At 44.6% G+C, this 24960-nt stretch overlaps 1 protein-coding gene across 1 annotated transcript in view; it reads left to right on the top strand.

The window, feature by feature from the left end:
• COL16A1 (collagen type XVI alpha 1 chain) overlaps nt 1-24960 on the top strand; it is a 259550-nt gene that overhangs the window by 188023 nt on the left and 46567 nt on the right. Inside the window, exons 34-49 of the mRNA XM_060258217.1 lie at nt 140-181; nt 271-306; nt 3602-3655; nt 5641-5709; nt 5806-5859; nt 10131-10157; nt 11957-12022; nt 12208-12261; nt 12390-12443; nt 16153-16206; nt 16538-16573; nt 18492-18605; nt 19828-19863; nt 22323-22406; nt 22503-22538; nt 23007-23051. Coding sequence (XP_060114200.1) covers nt 140-181; nt 271-306; nt 3602-3655; nt 5641-5709; nt 5806-5859; nt 10131-10157; nt 11957-12022; nt 12208-12261; nt 12390-12443; nt 16153-16206; nt 16538-16573; nt 18492-18605; nt 19828-19863; nt 22323-22406; nt 22503-22538; nt 23007-23051 — 861 coding nt within the window. The remainder of the gene's footprint in view (nt 1-139; nt 182-270; nt 307-3601; nt 3656-5640; nt 5710-5805; nt 5860-10130; nt 10158-11956; nt 12023-12207; nt 12262-12389; nt 12444-16152; nt 16207-16537; nt 16574-18491; nt 18606-19827; nt 19864-22322; nt 22407-22502; nt 22539-23006; nt 23052-24960) is intronic.

Raw genomic sequence — 24960 nt, 5'->3', positions numbered from 1 at the left:
AACAATGCTGAAGTGTGAGGGGACATAAAACCCCAATGAAGGAAGAAGGAGAAAGCTATGAACTTAGGCTGTTCTGTCAAGAGTGTCTAAACAATTAGGGACGCATTTCCAATAACCTGCTTCTCTTGCACCTTTCTAGGGGGAGCCAGGTCCCCCTGGGGTAGGAATCCAAGGTCCCCAGGTAAGTAGGTCCATCTCTTTGACACTGGTTACTTGTCCTATATGTTGCACTGAGAGTAGGACCCAACCACTTTTTTTCTTGTTTCTCAGGGGGAATCTGGAGAGAGAGGCTTACCAGGCAGCTCTGTAAGTACTGTTTAGCTTTGCTTTATTGTGTCTCTGATAGACTATGGTCAGTCATAGTAGATTCCTGTCATGGCCCCACGCAGTCAGTCAGACACCAGCTGGGGGTGTATCAAGACCAGACCCACACCCCAGCACAGCTCCTGTCACTTACCTGGAAGGGATGACTTTGGGATACCCATAATCTTGATATCTCAGCAGACTAGTCCAGAAAGGAGTAAGTTATAAGACTGCTCCAGGAAACACAGTCCCAATGTCCATCATCCTGGCTACCTGAGCAAGCTGCTGTTTCCTTCAGGGAACTGATCTTTGTAGTCTGGAGATCAGTTGTAATTCCAGCAGATCTCCAGACCCACAGCTGGAGGTTGGCAACCCTAGCCCATGTTGGGGCAGGTGTTCTTTTATAATGAGATTTCTTTTTTACTGTCATGATCTGAGATGATGGCCTTGTTTTTAGGGATGTACTTTCTGAAGACCCAGAAACATTTCTGAAATCTTACTGAATTCTGCTTTTGCTTCCCTTGAAATGCCTTTGATGGAGGGGCACCCAAATTTTCTTTGATATTTTGCTTTAAACCAAATTAGGTGAGAGCTCAGGTCCCAGGTCTAAAAACTTTTGTCCATACCATGTGGGAGTTGTTTCCAAAGTCAGGCCCAAACTACAAACTACATTTAGCATATGACCCCAACAGGGACTGGCTGCATAAGAACATAAGAAGAGCCCTGCCGGATCAGGCCAGTGGTCTATCTTGTTCAGCATCCTGTCTCAGAAAATTACTCTAAAGGGCCGACAGCAAGACATAGAGGCCAAGGCCTTCCTTGGTGTTGCCTCCTGGCACTAATACTTGAATGAATGAACTTTATTACAGTCATAGACCAATATAAAAACTATAACACATCATATAAAACCCTCCTAAAATACCTAAGATAGTATAAAATACCCTCCTAAAAAAACATAAAATACAATAAAATACATAAGCATTTCCCCACCTATACAATCCAAGATAACTAAAATATAATTGAACCAATTTTAAAATTCAAGTCAGTTCCAATTTATATAAATCCTTTAAATCAGAGTATATAAAAACATTTATAAACTAAAATTCCAAGAGATCATACAAGACATGCAGTTTCTTGTTTCTTAGTATGGAACTTCACAAGATAATGGCAAAATTTGGCTATCTGTCTAGATAGTTGGACTTGCATCCACCAAAAGTTTCTCCAAACATGCCTCGTCCGCGTCTGCCATTGGTTTAACTACAAACGGGGAAACAAACCTATCCCTCTGTACCTGGTGGAAAGGGCATCGAAAAAACATATGAGTCATCGACTCCACCTCTCCCATAGCACAAGGACAGCGTCGGTCTTCATACGGGACTTTTCTATATTTCCCTTCTAGCACCTTTGAGGGCATGGCTGCGCATCGAGCCAATGTAAAGGCTCTTCTGTGGGCTGGTGCCTCCAAATAAAAAAAGTACTTGGCCGTCCTCATAACATATTTGGTCTCAGTAGCTGCTAAAAAAGAGGGGGCCTGTTCTAGATCCCTTTGTCTCTCTATATCGCAGATTCTTTGTTTGATAATACTTTTTGCTTTGGCATAGCTCTCCGCCAAGAGGTTTTCAAGTGAGAATCCTATACTTTCTAAGTTGCTTCTGACCAATTGCAGCCACCTTGGCCTATAGGGGTCTTGAGTTATTAAAGGGAAGAGGCCTTTTTTGTTTTTATGGATCCCTAGCCATTGACATGCCGAAGATAACATAATTCTGGCCTCAATTCTCATTTGCCCAGTTTCTAAACGCAAAAGGGCATTTGACACACCTGGCGGAAGCTGCAAAACGTTACAAAGAAATTTAGATTGCACTTTCTCGAGAGCCTTCAGCACTAATACTTAAAGATTTACTGCCTATGAATATGGAGGTTTCCTTTACACACCATGGCTAGCTAATTGACCTGTCATCCATGAATCTAATTCCCTTTTCAAGCCTGTAGTCATCTCTGTGTCCCCTGGCAGCAAGTTCCACAATTTAACCATTCCTTGAGTAAAGAAGCTCTCCCTTTTTGTCAGTTCTGAACCTGTTCCCTATGAATTTCATCATGTTCCCAAGTGTGACTATTACAAGGGATGGACAGAAAAGTTCTCTGTATCTAGTTTTATAACCTCTTCACGCCCCTCTTAGTAATCCTTTCACTAAACTGAATAGTCCCAACTGCAAGTCCCCCTGTGGGAACTCAGTTTTAAAGCCCTGCAGGGATCCAATTTGGATCAGGAGCATGGTGCAGGGAGGGAAGGGGCTTCAGCCTTCCTCTGACACTGATTTCCTGACCCCAAATGATCCATCCAGGGGGTGTTTTGCTGTTAGGGGTACTGCATGCACCAACATACAGTCCCTTCCCCCAATGTCTCAACAGAATATCCAGCCCTGGTGAGATGCAGGAGATAACACCCACCACAGAGTTTGACAACCTGCAATTATTTATTATGGTCCCAGTTTGGCTGTTGTCAAGCATGGTGAAATTCCATGGATAATTGATTGTGTAAGGGTCCTGCCTAACCTGGTCTGTGAAGCATCATGGAGGATCCAACTTTCTTAGCTTGTTATTCTTTCCCTTTCCCCTGTCTTGCTTTACGGCTATTAATTAGAAGTAGTGAGAACTGAAACCAAGTAATCAGCACCTTCCCATACATTCCAGTAAGGAGAAAGCAAGGACACAGTCCTGATAACATTATGGGAATGTAGACATTTATGATAGTTTATGTGTGAATGCTACCCCACAACCCCATCCCTTGGAATCCCTTTGAAGTAGGCCTTAAAAGTATTGTATCAATGTGTATTCGGCATTATTCTCAAGAACCTGTTACCAAAGTATCGGTCTATCAATAAACGTAGTCTTTGTATCAACTTTGACTCGTTATTGAACCCGCATGCTTGACAGCTGTGTGTACTCTTCTCCCTCCCCCCAGCCAAAACCAACAGCAATAAACTTCAGTGGCATCTTTACCATTTTTTGAAAAGACCTTTCAGATCCCTTCCCCAACCTGAACCAGTGGAATCAGAACAAGACTCAAGCTTTTCTTGGTTTTCCTGAAACTGTGATGGTTCTCCTTGGCTGCTTTCACACATATTGGATAATGCATGTTCAGTCCATATTAGCGATCATTTTCAGATGAATTTTCCTAACCAGAAAAATCTACTTGCACACAATTGCCAAAGTTTATTATCTGACATGTGCAAAAGGAGCTAAATGTATCCCTTTCCATGTAATTCTTTTGCTGTAATTTTCCTTTCCTGTTCTGCAGGGACTCCCAGGACCTCAGGGATCCCCAGGAAAAGTTGGGGGGAAAGGTGAAAAGGTAGGAATTCAGCACCTTTTCATTTTTGCATGTGGAATGTATAATTTGTTAGGTGGAGAATGCGGATACTGGGAGATAGGCTGGATGTGATATCTTCAACATCCCATTATTTCTTTATTGACTGTGAACACTTCTATGTGATAACTGCTAAATTAGCATCACCATCACTGTGTTTGCAGCAGCAATTTACTCCAAAGCCAATTTCAGAAGTAAATTGCTTCACTTCTGTACTGCTCATACATGGCCATTTCAGTGGGGCTTAAATCACTTCTGTTGCCTCTCTCTTTTTTTCCCCCATGTGGGTGATCCCCTTTGGCTTTATTTGTTCCTTCATTTGTAGTCTGCCTTTCTTGCTGAGACATGAGGCAGACAACTGAAGACAATGTGATAAAGTATGAATGCAGTGGCACCTTTAAGACCAATAAAGTTTCATTCTGGGGATAAGCTTTTACGTGCATGCAAACTTCTGCAAGTATCTGAAGTGTGCATGCACCCAAAAGCTTCACTGAAAATCAAACTTTGTTGGTTTTAAAGATACCACTGGAGTCAAACTTTTTTCTGTTGCTTCAGTTAACATGGCTACCGATCTGAATCTGAAAACAATGTAGTAAGAACAATACAATACACAGAAGTTGTTGGCAAAATAACTAGCATAGCAATGGTACACAACCTGATTACAGAGTAGATAAAGGTTTATTTAGGAATTAACATACTTGATAGGAAAGAGGAGATAAGAGAGAGGTTCCTAAATACATCTCTAGCTGAGAAAGAGAATGAATGTGGCACTACTGAAAAGAAGGGGGAGATTGACCCAAGAGTAATAATCTGGAGACAGACAAGGAATGAGACTCAACAGCAGAGAAGGTGCTGACCTCACCTTCCTATCTAATTGTCTTCTTGCTGCCCCCTGCAGAGTCTTTTTCTCTTATTTGTACACCAGACATTGTTTTTTCCAACGGAACCAATAAAATAGCAGAGTGGGTGTCACGACTCAGAAGAGTATTACCAAATTGCTCCCACCACTCTGAGTTAAGGGTTCCCCTTGAGAAGGCACAGAGTACCCTCCCAAGCCTTCAGGCTTCCCTTAGCTAGGCCAAATAATGGGTGTGAGGACCAGGCAGAGTTAACAACAACAAAAAGGTTTATTCCAGTGCAATATAAATTAACAAGGTGCATTAACCAGTAAAAGGGTGAAGGGAAAATAAACAAATGCCCTAACACATCAATCTTATAGTCCCTACTCTTACCAGCACTTACCCCCTTGGGTAAGGGTCTCTGCCTTGCTTCCATCTCTCCAGGCTACAATCTGCTTCCAGGTAAGCCTTCCAGGGAAAGAACACTCACTTCTTGGGCTTGGCCTTTATATTCTCTTCCCAGGCCCCACCCCTCTTTGGGCCTGTTTCCCTCCAAAACCCTCGCTACCCAATCAGAGGGACAGAGGGGATCCTGGGAGATGTAGGCTTTTCCCAGTAACTCCTAAGCAGGCTTCCCTGGGGCCTGCAGGCATCACCAGGCCCAGGATTAGGACAGTGGGGATTCAAACCTGAGTTTCCTGGATCCTAGTTTCAGGAGGGTAGTCCTGATTTTCAGGGTATAATTTTTTGAGAGACAAAGCTTTCTTACAAAGGGAGCTTTGACCCTTGAAAAGCTTATACCCCCAAAATCTTCTTGGTCTCTAAAGTGTTATTAGACTTGAATCTAGCTCTGGATCCTAGGCTGATGCTCTAACCAATAACTTGAAGTATATCTGGAACATAACTGGTAAGCAGTGGAGCGACTGCAGAAAGGTAATAATATGCATAGTCAGCTAAGATCCCAGTAGTAATCAAGCTGCAGCATTCTGTATCAACTGGAGTTTCCTAGTACAATTCAAGGACTACCTTGGAAATTCTACTATAGCATCAAACTACACATTTCCAGGCCACAGTGTTAGGGTTACACATTTCCAGGCCACAGTGGAGGTTACACTTTTCTTCATCCTTTAGGGCTCTCCAGGTGTGAAAGGTGCTATAGGGTCCCCTGGACCTCCAGGAACCAGCATCACTGGCCCACCAGTAAGTATCCAGTCCTTTTCTTGCTCTGGGAGCATTATAGCCACTACTGTGTTTTTTTTTTCTGACTTGCTTACTGTCTCCCTCTTTTTCCCCCAGGGACGAGAAGGTCAGCGGGGTCTTCCAGGAATTCCTGGCTCCAGTGGTTTGATGGTAGGTGAACTGTCACCCTGTTTGCTTCTTTGAAGAAAATGTGTTTTGGCACAGAAAGGAGGCTATCCAATCATCTGGCTGTATCAGGTTTTAGATGAACTTGGAACTTCCCAACATGGACAACCCTCTTCCGGCTGGCCTATGACTAGCTGGTACAAGAAACAAGAAACTGAGTATAGTTACACTGAATGTCTGCTGTCCCTAATGTTTTAAATGGTCTAATATTTTAAATGGTTTAATGTTTTAAAACTTAAATGTATTATTATTCTAATGTTTTATGCTTAAATGTTATTTATGCCAGATTTCTGTGAGCCGCCCTGAGCCACTTGTTGGGAAGGGCGGGATATAAATCATAAAATAAATAAATAAATAAATAAATAAAATTCCACTTCTGGCAAAAACCAGTTTTGGAAGCCCAGGAGCAGAAGGAACTTTACAGGCTCATCCAATAACTCCTTGCCTAGTCTAGAGAGAAACCATCTCTGGGAGGAATTCTCCCCCCTTCTTTAGAAAGCTTCTAGATTCCAAAAGAGAACCTTTAGTGTAACTGGAACATTATCAACAGCTACAGGATTTGGGGTCATTGCATAAAGTATCCTCACTGGGCTACAGTGTGTTGGAAATAGGGTTGCCAACTATGGCTTCAGAAATCTCTGGTGATTTGCTGGTGGTGCCTGAGGAGGGCAGAGTTTGGACAGTAGAGTGAATTCCCCAAAGTGAGCTCAGCAGTAATGTGATGTCACTCTAGGACTTTCATTACTGCTAGACTCTATGGTTTACTATAGAATCTGCCCTCTGAAGCTTCCATTTCCCCCAGGGGAACTAATCTATGTAGCCCAGAGAGCAGTTGCATTTCCAAGAGAACATCAGACCCTATTTTGATTCTGGTAACCACAGCTAGAAGAAGTGAGGCCTTCAAACCTAGAAGCCTCTTGTGCTTCCTCTGCCCTTCTTGCATGCTATGTGTACATAGAGAGGATGGGGCTTGGACCCTGTGCCCAGCCTGGTGCTTGACCTTTGTAGACATAGCCCTGAAACTGAGGTTTTGAAAACCTGAATTGTGAAGCTTTGAATTCAGACTCTTTGACATGGTTAACATGTAGTTGTTTGGAATTAACATCATGTTTCCATCCTAAACAAAGGCTGACTAAAGTGATATAGTGTCAGAGGGGGAGCCCTACAGAACAAAACACAACTTCTCATTTGCAAAACAAAGACAATCATTTTCTGTGTTTGTATGGAGCTTGTTCAAAAAGGGCTTTGTGAAAATCTCCGTGCTGATTCAGTGACAAGGAGAGGACTTAGAAGGCCAAAGTGCAGTGCTGAAAAAGAAATTGGATTTTGGACACATCCTCTTTAATAAGCTCAGATGTGATTAGCCATGAAGATAAAAAGGTTATTAATTATGTCCTCTCCATCTCGAGGGGGGGCGGGCGGACCTTAGCCATTAAAATCCAGGAGCCTTTATGTATAACCCTTTGAGAACTGACTTGTGGCCCAGGGCATTTTTCAAGACATTTCATTTGATCATAGCATCTAGCTCAGCAATACTGTCATTGTTTCAGGCAGGTCGTGTCCCAGACAAAGCTCTCAGAAGTCATGATAGACTTTAATGTCAGTGCTGTGACCTGCTAGTAGTGTCATGTGAGATACAATTAGCTTGCATTCTGGCCTGACATGTGTAGCACTCTCTGTACCAAGATATCCATTGTTTTCACAAGCAGGAAAAATGCCAGAGAGAGATTTGTAGAAAGAGTGAAAGTAAAGAACAAAATATAAGGCCAGGCATATGAGATTTATGCAGGAGGCCCCAGATTCAGTTCTCTGCTTCTCCAGTAGAAAGGATCTCTGCTAGCAGGGCTTGAGAAAACCACTTGCACAAGGTTTTGGACGGATGCTGCCAGACAGAGTAGGTAATACTGGGCAAGGTGGACTATGAACTTCCTCATACTTTCAGAGCCCTCTTCACAAGTCAGTGAGCACACATAGAATCTGTGTACAGTGCACACTTGATTTGACTTTACACATTACACATTACAATAATTACATATTATTACACATTACAATAATTCTCATGGTACATTCAAAGCATGTACAGCTGAATCTGTGATTTAAATAAACCCTACTTTTATCCAGCTACTGGTTCCAGGTTTCAATTGCAAAGTGAATGCATGTTGGCGCTTCCTTACAAATAGATACAGGCAGGACACATGTACATTCATTGCAACATGTGAACTGAGTTAGGCCCTTGAGTTGCTTCCACACAGTGAGGATTCTCTGCATTTCTCTCTTTGCTGCTTCAGAGCCACCTACTTTGGCCACAAAATTCCACACGTGGGGGGTAATGCTCCCTCTAAGCTGTGGCGTCTAGTGAGCCAAAAATTTACTTCATGAGTTACTAGCATTAAAGTTGTAAGCGACTGCTTAAATTAGTTTGTTCTGAGGTAAGACAAAAATGTATGAGCCAGAGGTTAAAAAACTGTGACCTAGCTCACGCTAACTCAGCTAAGAGGGAATACTGGTGTGTGTGTGGGGGGGGGGAGGTATTTTCTCTGCACTTTGTCCACAAGGCTGGCCCTAGACCAGGGGTGGGGAACAGTGGCTCCAGATGTTTTTTGCCTACAACTCCCATCAGCCTCAGACAGCATGGCCAATGGCTGGGGCTGATGGGAGTTTGTAGGCAAAAAACACCCTAGGCAAGGCTAACTTCTGCCCCCCCCCCCCCCCGCACTGATAATGTCACTGAGTCACATGGAGGAGGCAATTTGGCAACACCAGAAGACTGGTACCTTAGGCAGTTGCCTAGTTTGTCTAGTGGCAGGGCCAGCCCTGCTTGTCCATCTTTTTTGCTGAATTTCCTTTCCACACATTCTCTGCAGTGTCTCTAGACTGGGCCTCAAGGGTGTGGTCATCACAGCTGCCATGGCAACTCTCCACCGTATTTTTGTTCTTCTCTTCATGCCGGTGCTGTAATGCTATAGTGGGTCTATGAAGATTTGGAATAGATAAGTAGCTATAGATTGTTATAGTGCTATAGCACTAACTTTTTAAAAAAGCCCTCCAGTGGCAGCAGGGATGTGCTAGGAGAATGAGCTGCCACTGGCAAAATCACACCAGTGGTAGCAGGCTCTATACAGGGCAGGGAAATGTGCGCTATTTCTTCTCGACAGCATGCTAATGAACATCGACTTCCCAAAATGTTGAAGTAAAGCAGGTTTGGGAATAACTGTATCAAGAATGGGGAAAATCTGGAATGAGGACAATTAGAGCATGTAGTCTCCAAAAACCAAGGATCCTTATTCCATAACAGATGCTAATTTTCTGCACTTCCCAGCTTTCTATATATCTCCTTGCTGTAATCACGCTGAGTACATTTTGCATTGTACCTCTGCATCCTGACTCCAACTGGCAATTCTTGGTAACACCCTGCCAACATCTGACTTGATTTTCGTTTGTATATCATGAAGAGAGCTTTAGTTTACAAAAGCTTATACCCTGGAAAAAATTATAGGCCTCCTTGATCGCACTGGGCTTGAATTTTGTTACTGCTTCTACAGACTAAATAAAATTTTTCAGTTTGGAAGCCAAGGAGGAGAGAAAGCTCAGTGTGGAAGTAGTCCTTATCTGTTGGTCTTGTATATTATAGCAGTAGCTCCCCAAGGTCTTAGATAGAGGTCTTTCATATCACCTCCTATCTGATATATTTAGCTGGAGGTGCTGGGGATTGAACCAGACTTCTGCATCTAAAGCAGATGTTCCACTACTGAGCCATGTGTAATATAGAGGAATGGCCTGACTTGTTGTAAGGCTTCTTAGTACATCCCCTGAGGAACTAAGGAAGGACATAAGGGAAGACTGAGAATGTGCTTCGTTTAAAGGGGAAGGATATTCTAGGCAGCAAAATGAAGGTATGAAATGGAGGGTGGAGGGAGAACATAAGAACATAAGAGAAGCCATGTTGGATCAGGCCAATGTCCCATACAGTCCAACACTCTGTGTCACACAGTGGCCAAAGAAACCAGGTGCCATCAGGAGGTCCATCAATGGGGCCAAAACACGAGAAGCCCTCCCACTATGCCGCCTCCCCAAAGCACCAAGATATGTATAGATACAGGGTTGTTGTTTCTCCGATTGAGTGCCTTTTCAGATACATATCTGAATTACTTCCTGGTTATCACTGATAATAGGCTAAGTAACCATAATACACCTTGTTAGCATTGTTTTGCACCAGCATCTGATTCTGTATTTCTCTTTTTTTCCCTTTCCTCTAGGGTGAAAAGGGGACCAGAGGTGAGAAGGTGGGTCAACTTCCCTTTCCAGCCTGGGGAGGGAGGAAGCACTTGCTTTCAGTGCGAGCAGGTCTTCAGCCTCTCCCCCACAGTCACTAAGATGACTTCCTTTGCTGCATGCTATCTTCACAGCATTTAGCTTTTAGGGGTTGTGTTCACAGTTGTGGGGAGGAAAGAGAGAGAGAGAGTCAGAGTGCTCCTGTGAATTATTCAAGAGAGGCAGTAAGACAGAAGTGGGTGGAAAAAGCTGGATTTTTCTCTTCAGAAAGGCAGAGATAACCACCCCTCACTCCAGAGCCATTCCCAGGTTTGGGGGGGGCCAGAGCAGAGAGAGTCCAGGGGCTCCCCTATGCCCACCACTCTCTTCTTTCCCACCCACTCACAAGCCCCCACTTGCTTATGGATAATTGTCCTACCCATGCAGGTAACACATTGAGCAGTACACATTACATACAATGCAGTATACTATTAGTGCCCTCCCCTTCCCTGCTCTTCCTTCCCCCTCCCATCCAAGATAAGCTCTTTGGTTGCCTGGCTAACATCCAAAATTGCATCATCCTTTCATTCCCTGAGAGTGTATATTTAGTCTCATCATGTGTAATCATCTGGAGCTTTTCTTAATTTGTCATTGCAATACACATATGCACATTGTAAGTGAAGGAACTACTGTATTTAGTATGATTATATCATCTCACCTTCTCTTTGGGTGTAGCTATAGAGATCAATAGCCAGATGTATTAGCCCGACTGAGTATTTTGTGCCATAGCAGATACTTTGAAATGCACCCACATGGCCTTAAAAGATTTATTGCCATACAGATCCCTTCATATAGAATGTATGTGGTATTAACTTAAAGCCACTGAAGAAGGCTTTTGTGGGCAAAATGCATCTGGTCCAATTTCATTGGTTTCTCGTTTCTAATTTGCTCCACTACTATGCTGTGTCGTATGTAATGTGTACTACTCAGTGTGTGACCTGTATGGTTTAAAAGCCTACTTTGTTTTTAATGATTTTTTAAAAGCGCACTAGACCATTAAAGATATATTTTGTTTAAATCATTTAAAATTCTTTTTATACATGTTTGTACCATCAACCTTTTAGATTTCCAGTTCATTTTTGGGTTGGGTTTTGACCCTTCTTTTGAGTTGCATAATTGACCTATCCACTCATAAGCTGTCCTACCCCCTGTAGTAATAGTTGCCCACACTTTCCGTGATGGTGCTGGCTGGTGGGTGCAGCTAGGAGTACCACTGCGATGGCCACCAGGAATGTTCATGCTTTTTGCTTGACCCATGTGGTCTTCTCCCACATGCAGCTCTAGACAGCATATGCAGCTGGGAGCACAGGTGACAAAGCACTCACAAGCAGGCAGTGGAAGGTTGGGTGCAGACATCAGAGGGGATGCATGAGGAGGGAATCAGCAGCCATGGGCCCTGTCAGCTGCCCCAGCTAAGGGTATGCTGACGCCAGCCCTGCCTCACTCTTGGATAAGGGCACAAGCCAGGGCTTCTTTTGTAGCAGGAACTCATTTGCATATTAAGCCACACCCCCAATGTAACCAATCCTCCTGGAGCTTACAGTAGGCCCTGTACTAAGAGCCCTGTAAGCTCTTGGAGGATTGGCTACATCAGCGGTGTGTGGCCTAACATGCAAAGGAGTTCTTGCTACAAAAAAAGCCCTGCTACAAGCCAGAAGTTCAGCAGCAAAGGACCCTCTGGACCTTCAGGCTCACACTATGCCATAGCCCGCCTCTGCCTCACCTGCTTCTGGTTCTCCAAGCGCTCACTTCTCTGTTGTTATCATTTCAGGGTGATCCTGGGGAATGTACTTGCCCGCCCAGCTCCCGTGTGGATCCGAGTCATGTTGGTCTGCCGGTAAGCGTTGCTTCCTGCTCCCCCTTCCCCCACGGCCTTGGGGCTTTGCTACCAGGCTGGGTGATGGTTCAAGCCGCCCCCCCCATCCTCCGCTCAAGCGCTCAACGCCTTTGCTACTTTGGAGGCCGGAAGGTCCGTGTCCTGCTTTGGCCTTTGCTAAACGCTCTCCCCGTTTGGACCCACAGGGAGCCCCAGGACTGTGGATCGGGACTTCCTGGCAGCCTCAGCCGGGCCCTCAGGTGTGTGTGTGTGGATGTGCATGCTTGCTCCTCTGTGCGTAGCAACTTTGGCTCCAATGTCCCCATGACTTAGCCAGACATTTCCTTAACAGATGTCCCTTTTCTCTCTTTCTTTGTGGGCGGTGCAGGGACCGCCAGGTTCTCCAGGACCACCTGGCCCACCAGGAGCTCCTGGGAGACAGGTAAGTGGTCAGAGATTCCTATCTCCCAATACCTTGTAGATCACAACAGGTACGACTTCTTCATGCCAGCTACAGAAGGTAATCTCAATGGATCCTCTTCAAATGGAAGAAGTGGGAAGTAGGAACCAGTATAAACATTTTCTGTTGCCTCCAGCCGTCTCGGGTGGTCTGAAAGTGGCAGTGCAGATAAACCACATGTAGGTTCTTTGGCTGACCTCAGAGTTCCAGCAAATGTCTGAAGTTATTCCCATCTGCAGCCAGCCCTGCCAGTAGTGTTGTCAACCTCCAGGGGACGCCTGAAGTTCTCAAGAATTAACTGATCTCTACATTTCAGGTCCCCTGGAGGAAATGATCAGAGCAATTATAGTACATTTAATAAGCTCGCAGCTACAAGAATCCAATAGTCAGAGGCGATAAAAAAATGAAATTTTGCATAAAATAAATTATTTACTTATTCCATATAAAATTTGTTGCTTGCTCTATAATAATTTATCTTACACAAAATTTAATGGGTATAGTGAATATAAAATAATTAAATAAATGAGCCAATTTCAGAGTGCCTCATCCTGAGTTCAATCCCAGCAAAAGCTGGGTTCAAGTAGCCAGCTCAAGGTTGACTCAGCCTTCCAGCCTTCAGAGGTCGGTAAAATGAGTACCCAGCTTACTGGGGGGAAGTGTAGATGACTGGGGAAGGCAATGGGATGTGATGTTACCCCTTGAGTCAGTAACAACTGTGTGCTTGCACAGAGGATTACTTTTACCTATTATTATCTTTTTTTACAGTGAGTATAAAATAAAAAAGTGAGCCAATTTCACAGTGTCTCTGACTATTGGCAGTGATCAGAGGGCAGACTCTGTGGAAGAAATGGCAACTTCAGAGAGCAAATGCCATGCCATACCATCCCCACTGAGCTCCCTCACCTCCCCAAACTTCACCTTCCCTAGGCACCACCCCCAAATCTCCAGGAGATTACCAAACTGGCAACACTCATTCTCCTGGAATTACAGACTCCAGACTAAATTGATCTGTTCCTCTGGAGGAAATGGCCACTCAGAGAACAGACTCCATGACATCACATCTTGACTGAGCATGACATACCTCTCCTCCTTAAATCTCCAGCAATTCCTCAAGCCAGAGCTGGCAATCTTGCCTACAAGTTGTGCAAAGTGAATAAGTTGTCCTGTCGCTGTGTGCTATTATTTGATCCTCAGTAGCTCTGGATATATTACACCTCTGTGCCTTGTGGAAGCCATACGTTATTTCTCTTAGGCATTGTATTTTTAAGGGGCTTTGGGGGAAGGGGGGAGGTTTACTAGAGCCCTGCTGCAGTGACCTTTATGGGGCTGTTTTTGGTGATCCAAAACCAGTGGCAAGAGTTGCCTGGCAGCAGATGGCAAAATAGGGTTACCAGACTCTGGGTGGGAGTGGGGGATCCCCTGATTTTGAGGGCTCCTGCCCAGTGACAGCGAGCTAGCCAGCGGGGGGTGGGGGGAAGCCCCATTCCAAACAGCCATGAGTCTGCAGGACGTTCCTAGCAAGATGACTTCATATGTCACTTCCACATGATGTCATCACGTTGGGGATGTCATGTGCAGCGGCATTGCCCCACCCACTCCCGGAGAGCTCCCTCCCAGCCCCCGCCAGTGCCAGGTAAGGACCTGACAACCCTATGGAAACATGACATCATCTTTCCCAGCCATGTTTAGAGAGGAAGAGTCTTCTGCATCTTCCTGGAGGAGTCACAGCTCTACTCTAAACAGATGTTTTGATCTAGGATAGCGATTTGCTTCCAAAATGCAGCAGAGGCTAAGCAAACACCCACAAATTACAGTGGGCACTAGAAAGAGAACAGATAGCACTGGGGGCCAAGCAAGGACATGGGCATATACACCCTGCCCATGAGGAATACACTGAAGATAGGGATAGTATCCTGTGTCTGGGACTACATGTGGCAGGGAAAGGAATGCATACTGGTGTCACGCTGGCATGCTTTCAACTGAAATGACACGGACACTCTAGCATTTAACAAAAACTCTGTTGAGTGTCTGCCCTATCACTTCTATTTTTTGCCAGAAGTGCATAAGTGACAAGCCCCACCCCTGTTTCCTCCCAGAGTTGCCAACTACAGTTTGGCAACCCTCATAGAAGAGCACAAGATGCACATTCCAGTTCCAGCCTCTCACAAGAGAATTGGTATCCCTCAAATGGCTTCTCATAAATCAAGTGAGGTCTTAATTGAGCAGTCAGTTGTAGCAGGACCCAGGGAAATTCAAGGTGTCCTCTGAGAAGCTGTAGAGAGAATGCTCTGCAATGTCCCTGGGATCGTCCTTGCCGAAATTGTATGTGTGTGCGGGGGGAGAGATGCATAATAATAATAATAATTTTTTATTTATATCCCGCCCTCCTCGCCAAGGCAGGCTCAGAGCGGCTCACAAGACATGGCAAACACCATGATTACAATAAAATACAGTTAAAACACAATCAAACCACAAATTCACAAATTAAATAAATTAATTAAAACCAGTATAAATTGAAGGTGCTACAGTTCAATACATATATATAAAGATGGCTAGATGTCATTATCAGGATTCCACCTTAAAAGCAAGTTGGAAGAGGGCTGTTTTGCAAGCCCTGCGGAACTGATTGAGGTCCCGCAGGGCTTGCACCTCCTCTGGCAGCTGATTCCACCATTGGGGAGCCATTATCGAGAAGGCCTGAGTTTGGTGTATGATGCATTTTCATAGCCCTGCTTGAGGGAATTTTCCCACTCCCCATGTTCAACCCCAACTAGGGTATTTTCCAAATCAAGTTAATCCCTGTTGGTGACCAGTAATCACCATCAGACAGGCAATCATATCAAGGTCTAAAGGGACAATAAGCCACCAAGCAATTTTTCCCTTGGCATGCAGTGATCTTTCCCAAACCTGCTGTGTTATGATCTTTCTGGAAAGACATTGATCAAAGCAGGTTTGTCCACTGCATGGAAGGGAAGATAAACCATTACACTGGCACCATTTTTCTTCAATGCCACTAGCAGGGTTTTGGATAGCTTTTTAAAAAATGTACATAGTTGTTACATTTCTTTAGCATCATGACACTATAGCTGTATGATTAATGCCGATAATATTTGCTGGTTGTTATATTGCTATAGCATGATAAAACTATAGCTCTATAACTACCAGTAGTATTTTTAAAAGCTGGCCAAAAAACTGCCAACAGGAATGGTGGGCAGAAGGGATATCAAGGAAAGTGCAGAGAAGACTTCTCTGTGGATGCTCCATTGCTGCTATTTGCAGTAGCAGTGAACACACAACAGAGAATCACTGTTGTGTGGATGTAGCCGGGGGGAAGAAGCAGAATAAGAAGGGCTGGAACTGAAGATCACAGCTAACCAGATCTGGGCAGAGGGGGACAGGGAAATCCTGACTTGATGGCCACAGGTCACCAGCTGATTGCTTTGTTTCCCAGTGGTAGGAAGTTTGTTAAGAAGTCAGACTGGGAATTTACCAGGACCTTAGAGGCAGATGAAGGAGCTGAGAAGGGGGAGGGACATAATTGGAGGAGGGGAATGGAGGAGAAGCCTCTAGTCCCCCCCCCCACAGGATTTCCTGCAGATGAGAGTAAGACCCAGTTCCACAAAGTAAGGTTCATTTCAGAAGAAGGCTGTTGAGAAGGACTCCAATATTCAAAGTTTCTCCTTGCCTTTAGGGCATCCCAGGACACAATGGCTTACCGGGACTGCCTGGGCCAGCGGGAAACTCGGTAGGTACAGGACCTGCAGTGTCTGCTTCCCCCTGCCCTCGCTCAGGCCTGTGCTTAGCGCTCCCCCCTTTTGCTCAGCTGTTCCCCAAATTTCCTCCATCACACCCCCCCCCCCCAATGAGACATGCACATTCATTCCAAATTGAGGAAAGCGTGTTGTTTGCAGGATGCAGTCAGACTGCTTGAGGGACCCTGTCAGGAGTTTAACGCTGCACTTTGCAGGCCTCTCTGAAAAACTAATGTTTCTGTGCTGTGCATCCAGCCAAGGAAACGGATTGCCTTGGTCCATGTGCTATTTATTTCCTTCTTGTTCTCCATCTCTCCTTTGCAGGGACCACTGGCTGCTGAAAGCATTGATGTGCTCAGGGTGAGTCAAGAAGGATCCTGTATCAATTTTTGCTATAATGTGGGGATAGGACATGTTACCTAGGGATGGGTCAGTGGCTCAGAGGTAGAGCTTCTGTTTGGCATGCAGAAGGTCCCAGGTTCAATCCCTGGCATAAAGGGCCAGTCAATAAATGATGGGAAAGACCATGGAGAATTACTGCCAGTTTGAGTAGACAGAGTTGACTTTGATGATCTAAGGGTCTGATTCAGTATAAGGCAGCTGCTTGTAGTCATGTGACCCTGAGAGTGGACAGCTAAAGAGGGGGTTTCCTTTCAAGAAGAGCTTTGGAAAGCTATATGTTGGAGGAAGTCTCTTTGGATGGAAACCTGGATTAGAGCTGTGATAGAACTGTTGTCTGCTTCATTTCAAATGGAATCAGAGATTGTCATTAAAAAAAAGAATGTGCTGAAAACATCTGATATAGCAACAAACTTCAGATTAGAACTTGACTCCTTCTGCAGCCCATTGCAGCTACACTGAATGGAATGTGGAGACATTGGGTGTTTTTACACTGACAGTTTGACTCTCTATCACCGCATTGGAAACTCACCTTTTATATTACCTGATGTTCTCACAACTGTTTTGCATCGTTTGTGCCCAAAGCATCTACATTTGTTTCAGTGAGATGAGTTCTGGCGCTGCTGCAACAACGTTTTTCTCGAAACTAGTTTTGATCCGGTCATTTCTCTACAGGCGTTTCAAACTTGTATTGTAGAAGTTTTCATGCATTTTAAAAGACTCCTCCAAAAGCCACAAGGTGTAGTAATTTGCATGAGAACTGACAGCACTTGAAATTTTTACATATCATCGCTTGCCTCATCTTGTAATTTAAATTTGTGTTGTTTTTGCAGTGTTGACACGATTTCCAAGCAATCATATGCATTTAACTAGGCACTGTTACTCCATCTGCCCTCTGATCAGAGATACCCCTCCCCAAATTGAAATGCTTTCAGCAGGAAATATAGAAGTTCAGCTACTCAAAATGAGCAGAGCAAATCCACAAATGTAAAAGAAAAATAATTAAAGCGGAACAGTGGCAGGCGATTTGAAGACTCTAAAACTCTGGATCAAACTGAATGTAAAAACACCCATTGTCATTCATGAATCTCCAGCCCTGTTCCAGAAATAGTCTACCCCTACCAGATTAGCTCCTAAGCAGAGCTGTCTGGATTCATCTTCCCCTTGTTACTTGTGTGTCATGTCGCCAACTGTCAAGGTTGGAAATACAGCCTTGAGGGTGCTTCAGATGTGGTAGCCAAACCATGAATGATCCTGGAAGAAGCCTTGGGCACAGCACTATTTTATTTATTCCTTTTATTAAAATACTTAGTACCTTGCCCTTTCCTTGTGGCTTAGGACAGCTTCCAATTCCAAGATTAAAAACATAACAAATACAATAAAACTCCACTGACTTCCTCATCCCAATAAATGGCCTATAGCCAAAACTCTGGCCTACGTTCTTGCAAATAAATGGACTTTATAGTGCCTCCTAAAAATTTCTGGAAGCAGTGCTCCTCTCTCCTCTTTGGAGGCCTCATTCCACAAGGTAGGAACCACTATGCAGTTAAAGTTATTCTTCTCACACACACCACAAGTTAATTGTTACACATCCTAGTTTTTGGTAAACCACAGTTTTCTGTTCTGTGCCCTGCTCACCAGATTTGCAAACTATGAATCAACCATAGTTTTAATTCAAAAGCAGAAGCGTAGGCCAGATTTTCTATCTCAGACAGGATGGCAAATTATGGTGTGACACAAACTGGTGAATCAAAAAATTCTGACATGGCATGTGAAAAAGGATCATATGAGCCTAGCCAAAGTTCCTTCCAGGTGCATTTTAGTGCCAAACCATTATCTGGCTCAAACTGTTGATGTTCTTTTCCCTCTCTCATCCCAGAACATTTGTGGGGACTGTGCTCATTTTCAAGCCTTCCAGACACCTGGTGTAGTCAAAGGGGAGAAGGGAGACCAGGGTATGCCGGGAGCCCCTGGTATCGACAACTGTGCACGGGTGAGTTGCCAGTCAGCCTGTCCTACCCTTAAGTTTCCTAGCAAAGGCTTCAACCTTGCAGTCATGCAGTCATGAGACACAGCAGTTCTGCTGCAACAGATCTGTGTGTCGTGATTTATTTACAAAAACAACAACAACCCTCAGCAAACCAGCAATTACTTCTTAATATTTTGGGGGAGCCAGCGAGAGAGTGTTTTAGCATTTAGTAAACCTCAAAATCTACCTTTTCCTCCAAATGTAATTAAATTTCCTTTGCATGCCTATGGGTTTCTGATAAGTGTTTGACTTTCAGGAAGAGCGTGGTAGGATGGGGGGAGACCTAAAGTAAGCCTCCTGAAGGCAACTGAAGGTCATATAACTACCTTTGATCTTATGCAGCCTTCATCCCTGGTGGGAGACCAGGACTATGCCAGGGTTTCCATGCAACAGCTTTGCACATCTTGTTTGCAAAGAGGCCTGTATGGATTGAGTCCAGTGCTTGTAGGTCTTCACTATACATGGGCAATCTATACATTCTGATCTTAACGTGTTTGTACATTTCAGCCACTGAATGTATTTTGGGTGCTTCCATGTAGGTTACAGGGTTAATATTAAGCATTGGGACAGTAAGAAGGCAAGATCAGACACAATAATCTCATCTTCTACTACATTTATTACCCCTCCCAGAATTTCCCTGCATTAGTTATCCCCCATTTTATCCTTGCAGCAGCCCTTTGAGGTAGGCTAGGCAAAGAGGAAGTGACTGTTTTGAGGTCACCCAGTGAGCTTCATAGCAGAGTGAGGCATTGAACCCAGAGCTCCCGGTCCTAGTTTGACACTCTAGCCGCTATGTCACATTACAGAATGGTCTAATTTTGCTCTCTTCCTCCCTTGGGAATTTCAGCAGCTATCCAGGTCTAGCTCAAAATATTATGCTAGTCCAGGATCTCCTTGGGATCCCTTGACATGCCACAGGAAAGCTGGGATACAACTTGCAGCCTGGGCAAATCTGTATCTTTTCCAAAATCTGTGCCCTGACTTCCAGTGCAGTATTACAAGGGATTCAGTCTAAGGTGCATCTGCCAGATTGCACACTGCTTCCTTGGTGCCTCTGAAGATATGTCAGTTCCCAGGTCCTGTATTGTATAGGATGTTTCTGCAGGTCAGCTGCTTGGCATTTACCAGCCAGTTTGGGCAAAATGCTGTTTTAGGAACTGTATTCTCCACATCTCTTTTTTTCCAGTGCTTTGCCCAATTCCCAAGTGCAGAAGAAGCTCGGGTGAGTAAAATTCTTGGCTGTACCTACTGAGGAAGGTGGAAGTATTACTTCTTTTGTCTATGTCAGCATTTCCCCAGCAGGACCAGGCCCCCATATATTTGAGACACTTAGCAAACTATGCGTTAATGCCCTTCATTCTTCTTTGAATTCAGCAATAACTTTGTGGATTTTGAGAAATATATATATTTAATCATGCTTTGAGTTAGGAGTATATCTTGATCCTATGACAGAGACACTAAACTCTCCTAAACTGGGCCTCAGGTGGGTGGAAGAGTTGCCAAAAAGTGAGGATAATTTCCAGACAATATCTTGTACTATTATTGTTCCTTTGCTGGTTGACCTTTGAATGGAATATCAGTAGTGGAAAGTACCATCAAGTCACAGCCAACTTCTGGTGACCCTGTAGAGTTTTCAAGGCAAGATGAGAACAGAGGTGGTTTGCCAGTGCTTGTCTCTGCATGGAAACCATAAACCTCCTTGGGGGTCTCCCATTGAAGTAATAACCATGGCTAATCCCTGTTTAGCTTCCAAAATGTAATGAGACTGGGCTAATCTGGGCCATCCATTTCAGGATGAATGGAATATTACAAGAGAGAGAAAATAATGCAATGCTGAAAAGTAACCACCATTCCCCCACTGCACACAAAGAACCAAAGTGAAAGTATATTAAAAAGTGTATTGCAAAAGAGTATAGATCAGAAGTGGGCAAATTATGTCCCCCAGTGCCCAGGAGATGACTCAAAGGAGCGTTCATCCAGTTGCAAGCTGCTTAACACTGTTAGGAGCATCAGACCCCTGCACCACAGCAGCATCCAGAGAACCAGGGGTACTGAGAAATCTTTAAACAGTTTAAAGGCTGTGTGCCATTTAGATACCAACAGGTGGGCACTCTGTACATTGCACTGGTTCTGCTGGGTTTGCAAAAATCCCCACCACCAGCAGCTTCAATTTCTACTGTAGAGATTTTCTGGCTTGACCTTAGTCCTGTTGGGTTTGCACTGCCATAGTGTTACTGGTTCTGATGGACACATTGCACTGGTTCTGATGGGCTTGCAAAAATGCCCCCTTCATCTTCAGTTTCTACTGCAGAGATTCTCTGGGACTTTGATATTGTTCTGCTGGGCTTCTATTGCCCTTGGTTCCCCCCCCTCCACTGGAAACAGTGGAGTATGGGGGCATCTTCTCTGGGAGGCTGTAACTCAGACTCCATAAATCCAGTCCTCACCAAACATGGAGGGCAGGTAGATGAGAGTCAGCTGGAGATTCCCTGTGAGTTTGGTGGGGGTAACATGCTGCGGGGGCATTCTACTATATCATGAACCAAACTGGTTTGTTTAGCCCCTAAAAGTTTGTGAATCGTGAAACAGGCATGCCATGAACTGCATTTTCCTGTTTCATATCCATACTTTATATATACCAATCACCCAGCATGAAAGAATACATGAAATGTTCTAGAGACAGATGAATATAATTCTATGAAATACATAGAAGTGTATGTTTCTGCCATCTATGGAACTTAGGAATCTTATAAAACGTATAGTTAAGAATCAAAATACATTTAAAATGGGTACAAATACAGAATTCTGTTGGCACCAGTCTTATGCAAATCACAGTTGTCATGACAGACATGCTAATCAAATCAAAGGCTTGGTATCCTAAGCAATGTGTGCAGAGTTGCATTACACAAAAGCAAATTCCCTGTCTGCCCCCACCACTGTAGCCTTCTTTCCCTCCTGCCAAATTGTGCTGAACAGTGCAGGGTGGTTGTGGGTAATTGAAGTCTGCTGAATGAATGGGGGAATTAACAACATTGGCCTTCCCTCCTCCACAGAAGGATAAGCCAATTCCATTGGAGACATTGCTTCTTCACCGAAAAAATATCACAGTGGGATCCAAGCCATAACATTTCAGTCTAGTTCCAACAGAAGGCTGGCTCTTTCTAAGTCATGGAATGACTTTGTCTGGTGCTGCCCAGCGTATAATTTTGTTGCAGGGTCATTAGCTCTCTATTTAATGAGATTCATGTCTGTCTGAAGCTCACTGTTGACTTGAAAGAGGTCCCAATAGACATTCATGGGGTTGGGGGTGTATGAAGATCCAAGCGCATTGGACAAAAGTAGCTGGAATTTGTGGAGCTCTCCTCATCCTCAATGTTCCTGTTTGCAATAATTTTATTGTTAGAGATCCAGTATCAGGAAATGGTTGCTTGGTTAATCAAAGCTGTGATGATTGAATTAGCTTGCAGATGGAAAGCTGTCAGAGGCCAATAGATACTGTTCTGTGCATGGAACTGGCCTGTGAGCACTACTGAAATTCTGACACAAGGTGGTGGGTGCAACCACAAAATGGCTGCTGCAGGAGATGGAGATAGCCACAAAATGGCTGCCATGGGAGCCATTAACCCTTATCCCACCTGGAGGGGATGAGGTTAGTTCAATGCCTCTGGTCTTCTCTTCCAGGGAGAGAGTGAAAATGACCAAGATTGTGCTGGAGCACCAGGCATTCCCGGGATCCCTGGCATACGTGGTGAAAGAGGGGAGCAGGTAATTGTATCTGAGGACAGTGGACAGCGATGAAATTCCTGCATTTATTTCAGTAAGAAACGATCTCCTTTTCTCTTGCCTTTTTCTTCTGCACAGGGCCCACCTGGTTTGAGGGGCCTTCCTGGACCGCCTGTGAGTACATCTCTTTGGCTTCTGTTTTTGTGGTTTTCCTCAGGCCTTTGTCCCTGGCAGCATCCTTTTGTTTCCTACAACTTGAAACCCATCTAATTGAGCAACAGAAGAGTCACTGAGAGCTAAAATTTCACCCCCCCCCCCCTTATACCTCCCACTCATGCTTGCCAGTAAAAGCTCTGGACGTTTTGGTCCCTTAATTAATGTGCCTTAAAACTCAAAAACATCTGATTTCATCAGAGAGAGGGAAGGGATGGGCCAAACTTTGTTCTTTAGACAGCCATGCTCTTGGAAATACGATGGTGAATAATTTGGAAAGGTGAATCGGTCTGAGCTGAGAAGAAAAGGAAGTCCTTCCTGAGGAGTGGAAGAACCACACCCCTTTTGAGCTTCACCTCATCTTCACCCACCTTCCCTAAACTATCCAATGTGATTGCCAAGGTATGACTTCACTGTTTCTTCCCTTAGGGGCCCCCAGGTTTTCCTGGAACGCCTGGTGCACCTGGATTACCTGTAAGAACCCAGCACGGCACGTGCTCTGTGCAGTTCTTTGTCGCTGCCGCTTGTTTGGCTTCTTATCCTGCCTCCTCCCTCCTTCTCCAGGCTCTCTGTCTAATAGCACAGCCAGCCCCATCTTTCCAGACACAATTGGCCACCCAATCAAGAATCCTCCTTGGCCACCACACTGACACTGGGTGACTCTCCTACAACCTCCCATGTTGACAGGTTGCCTGATGAAGATCCATCCCCTTGTAGAGGTGGATCATCTTAAGCTGGAACATTCCCCAGCCCTACTGTGGGAATCATCTGTGGCTCAATTGGTGTTAGGCTCCAGAGGGACAAGCAACTTAATCTGGAGCATTCTATGCCCTCTTTGCTTGTACAAACATACTGTAGACAAGAATTTACTCTTATACTGACATTATGCAGCTCTCTAAGTACCCTTTATCTTCTAAGTTCTGAGATGCTTGATTAGCTCTAGCCAATCAATGATTCTGCCCTCTGTGTTTATTCCACAAACTAAATTTTCCCAGTGTTCAGATTGTCCAAGCAACAATTGGCCAAGGAGGCTGTCATGAGCTGAAATCCTTCCAAGGAATTGGTTCCATTTGGTCATCAGTACATGGTGGACACTGGTCAACAGTTGACTTACCTACATCTCCCTTAAACTGATGAACCCTCCTCTGCCATGTCTGTTAATTATGCTTCTCTTTCATGATGTAATCCCTCCACCCTCCCTTAGCCACCACCACTGCCATTAATTCCCTAAACTCATCCCCTGGCGCCTCATACCCACTAATGACACTATAACTCCCAAAGTCTATGTGATTAATCGCTATGCGATGGCCCTATACCAGCATCAACCGTGTGTCCAGTGTAAAAGCCATCACTCCCTACTGCCATGTAACCCAAACTAACTCTACATTATCAAGGAGAGCCTTTTCCCCTTCCCAGGGGTCATGTGACAATTAATGTAGGGTGTTGTTCTCTTATTCCATGCTGGAATACACAAAACCCAGATGAGGGCTAGTTGTGACTTGGTACAAATAAACTCCTGGAGCAATTCCCATTGGCTAGAGAAAATGACTTGCCAGTGTAGCCTCCAACACACATGTGAACGGCAAGCCATATTTCATCCTGTGGGCTGATTGTTCTGGTAATGAGCCACTTCCTAGCGGCAATGGCAAAATGACTTAGATCTGAGTTTTGAGGAGAATTGGGATGGGTCTTGAAATGCACTTGAGAGAATGAAACCCATCTTGTCTCAAATGAGTCATAAGAACATAAGAGAAGCCATGTTGGATCAGGCCAACGGCCCATCAAGTCCAACACTCTGTGTCACACAGTGGCAAAAAATTTTACATACACACATACACTGTGGCTAATAGCCACTGATGGACCTGTGCTCCATATTTTTATCTAAACCCCTCTTGAAGGTGGCTATACTTGTGGCCGCCACCACCTCCTGTGGCAGTGAGTCTTTTTAGAGACCATTAAGGGAAGAGAGTGGATTTTGTCCAAAGCTTATCCTTCATTTGTCAGCAGATGGCTTGTCAATAGTCAATAGACTTCACTTGTCAATAGACTATAGGGGTGGACTGGGAGGGAAAAGTAGCCGTGGAAAAAGGGCACCACCTCCAGCTCCCAAAGGAAGGAGGAACAGGCTGCCTTTCTATTCCACCCCTGGCCCAACCCAGCCCCACCCACACAAAGGAAGGAGGCAGAGGAAACCTACCTGCCCCAGTGGATCATGAGTGGGCCTACCCCCTCCACACACCTGGGCCAGGCCATCCCAATGATGGAAGGGGAGTGCATGTCCTCCATGATGCCACATGAGGCCACATGGTGACATTTTTCCATTTGGCTGGCCCAACTCTGCTGCTTCAGGAAGCTCATTGGCCCACCATGAAAAGTCCCAGTG

The sequence above is a fragment of the Heteronotia binoei genome, chromosome 17 (assembly GCF_032191835.1).
Source record: "Heteronotia binoei isolate CCM8104 ecotype False Entrance Well chromosome 17, APGP_CSIRO_Hbin_v1, whole genome shotgun sequence".
Classification (NCBI taxonomy): domain Eukaryota; kingdom Metazoa; phylum Chordata; class Lepidosauria; order Squamata; family Gekkonidae; genus Heteronotia; species Heteronotia binoei.
The sequence above is the reverse complement of the archived record's forward strand: the minus strand, read 5'-3'. Positions and strand labels throughout refer to the sequence as shown.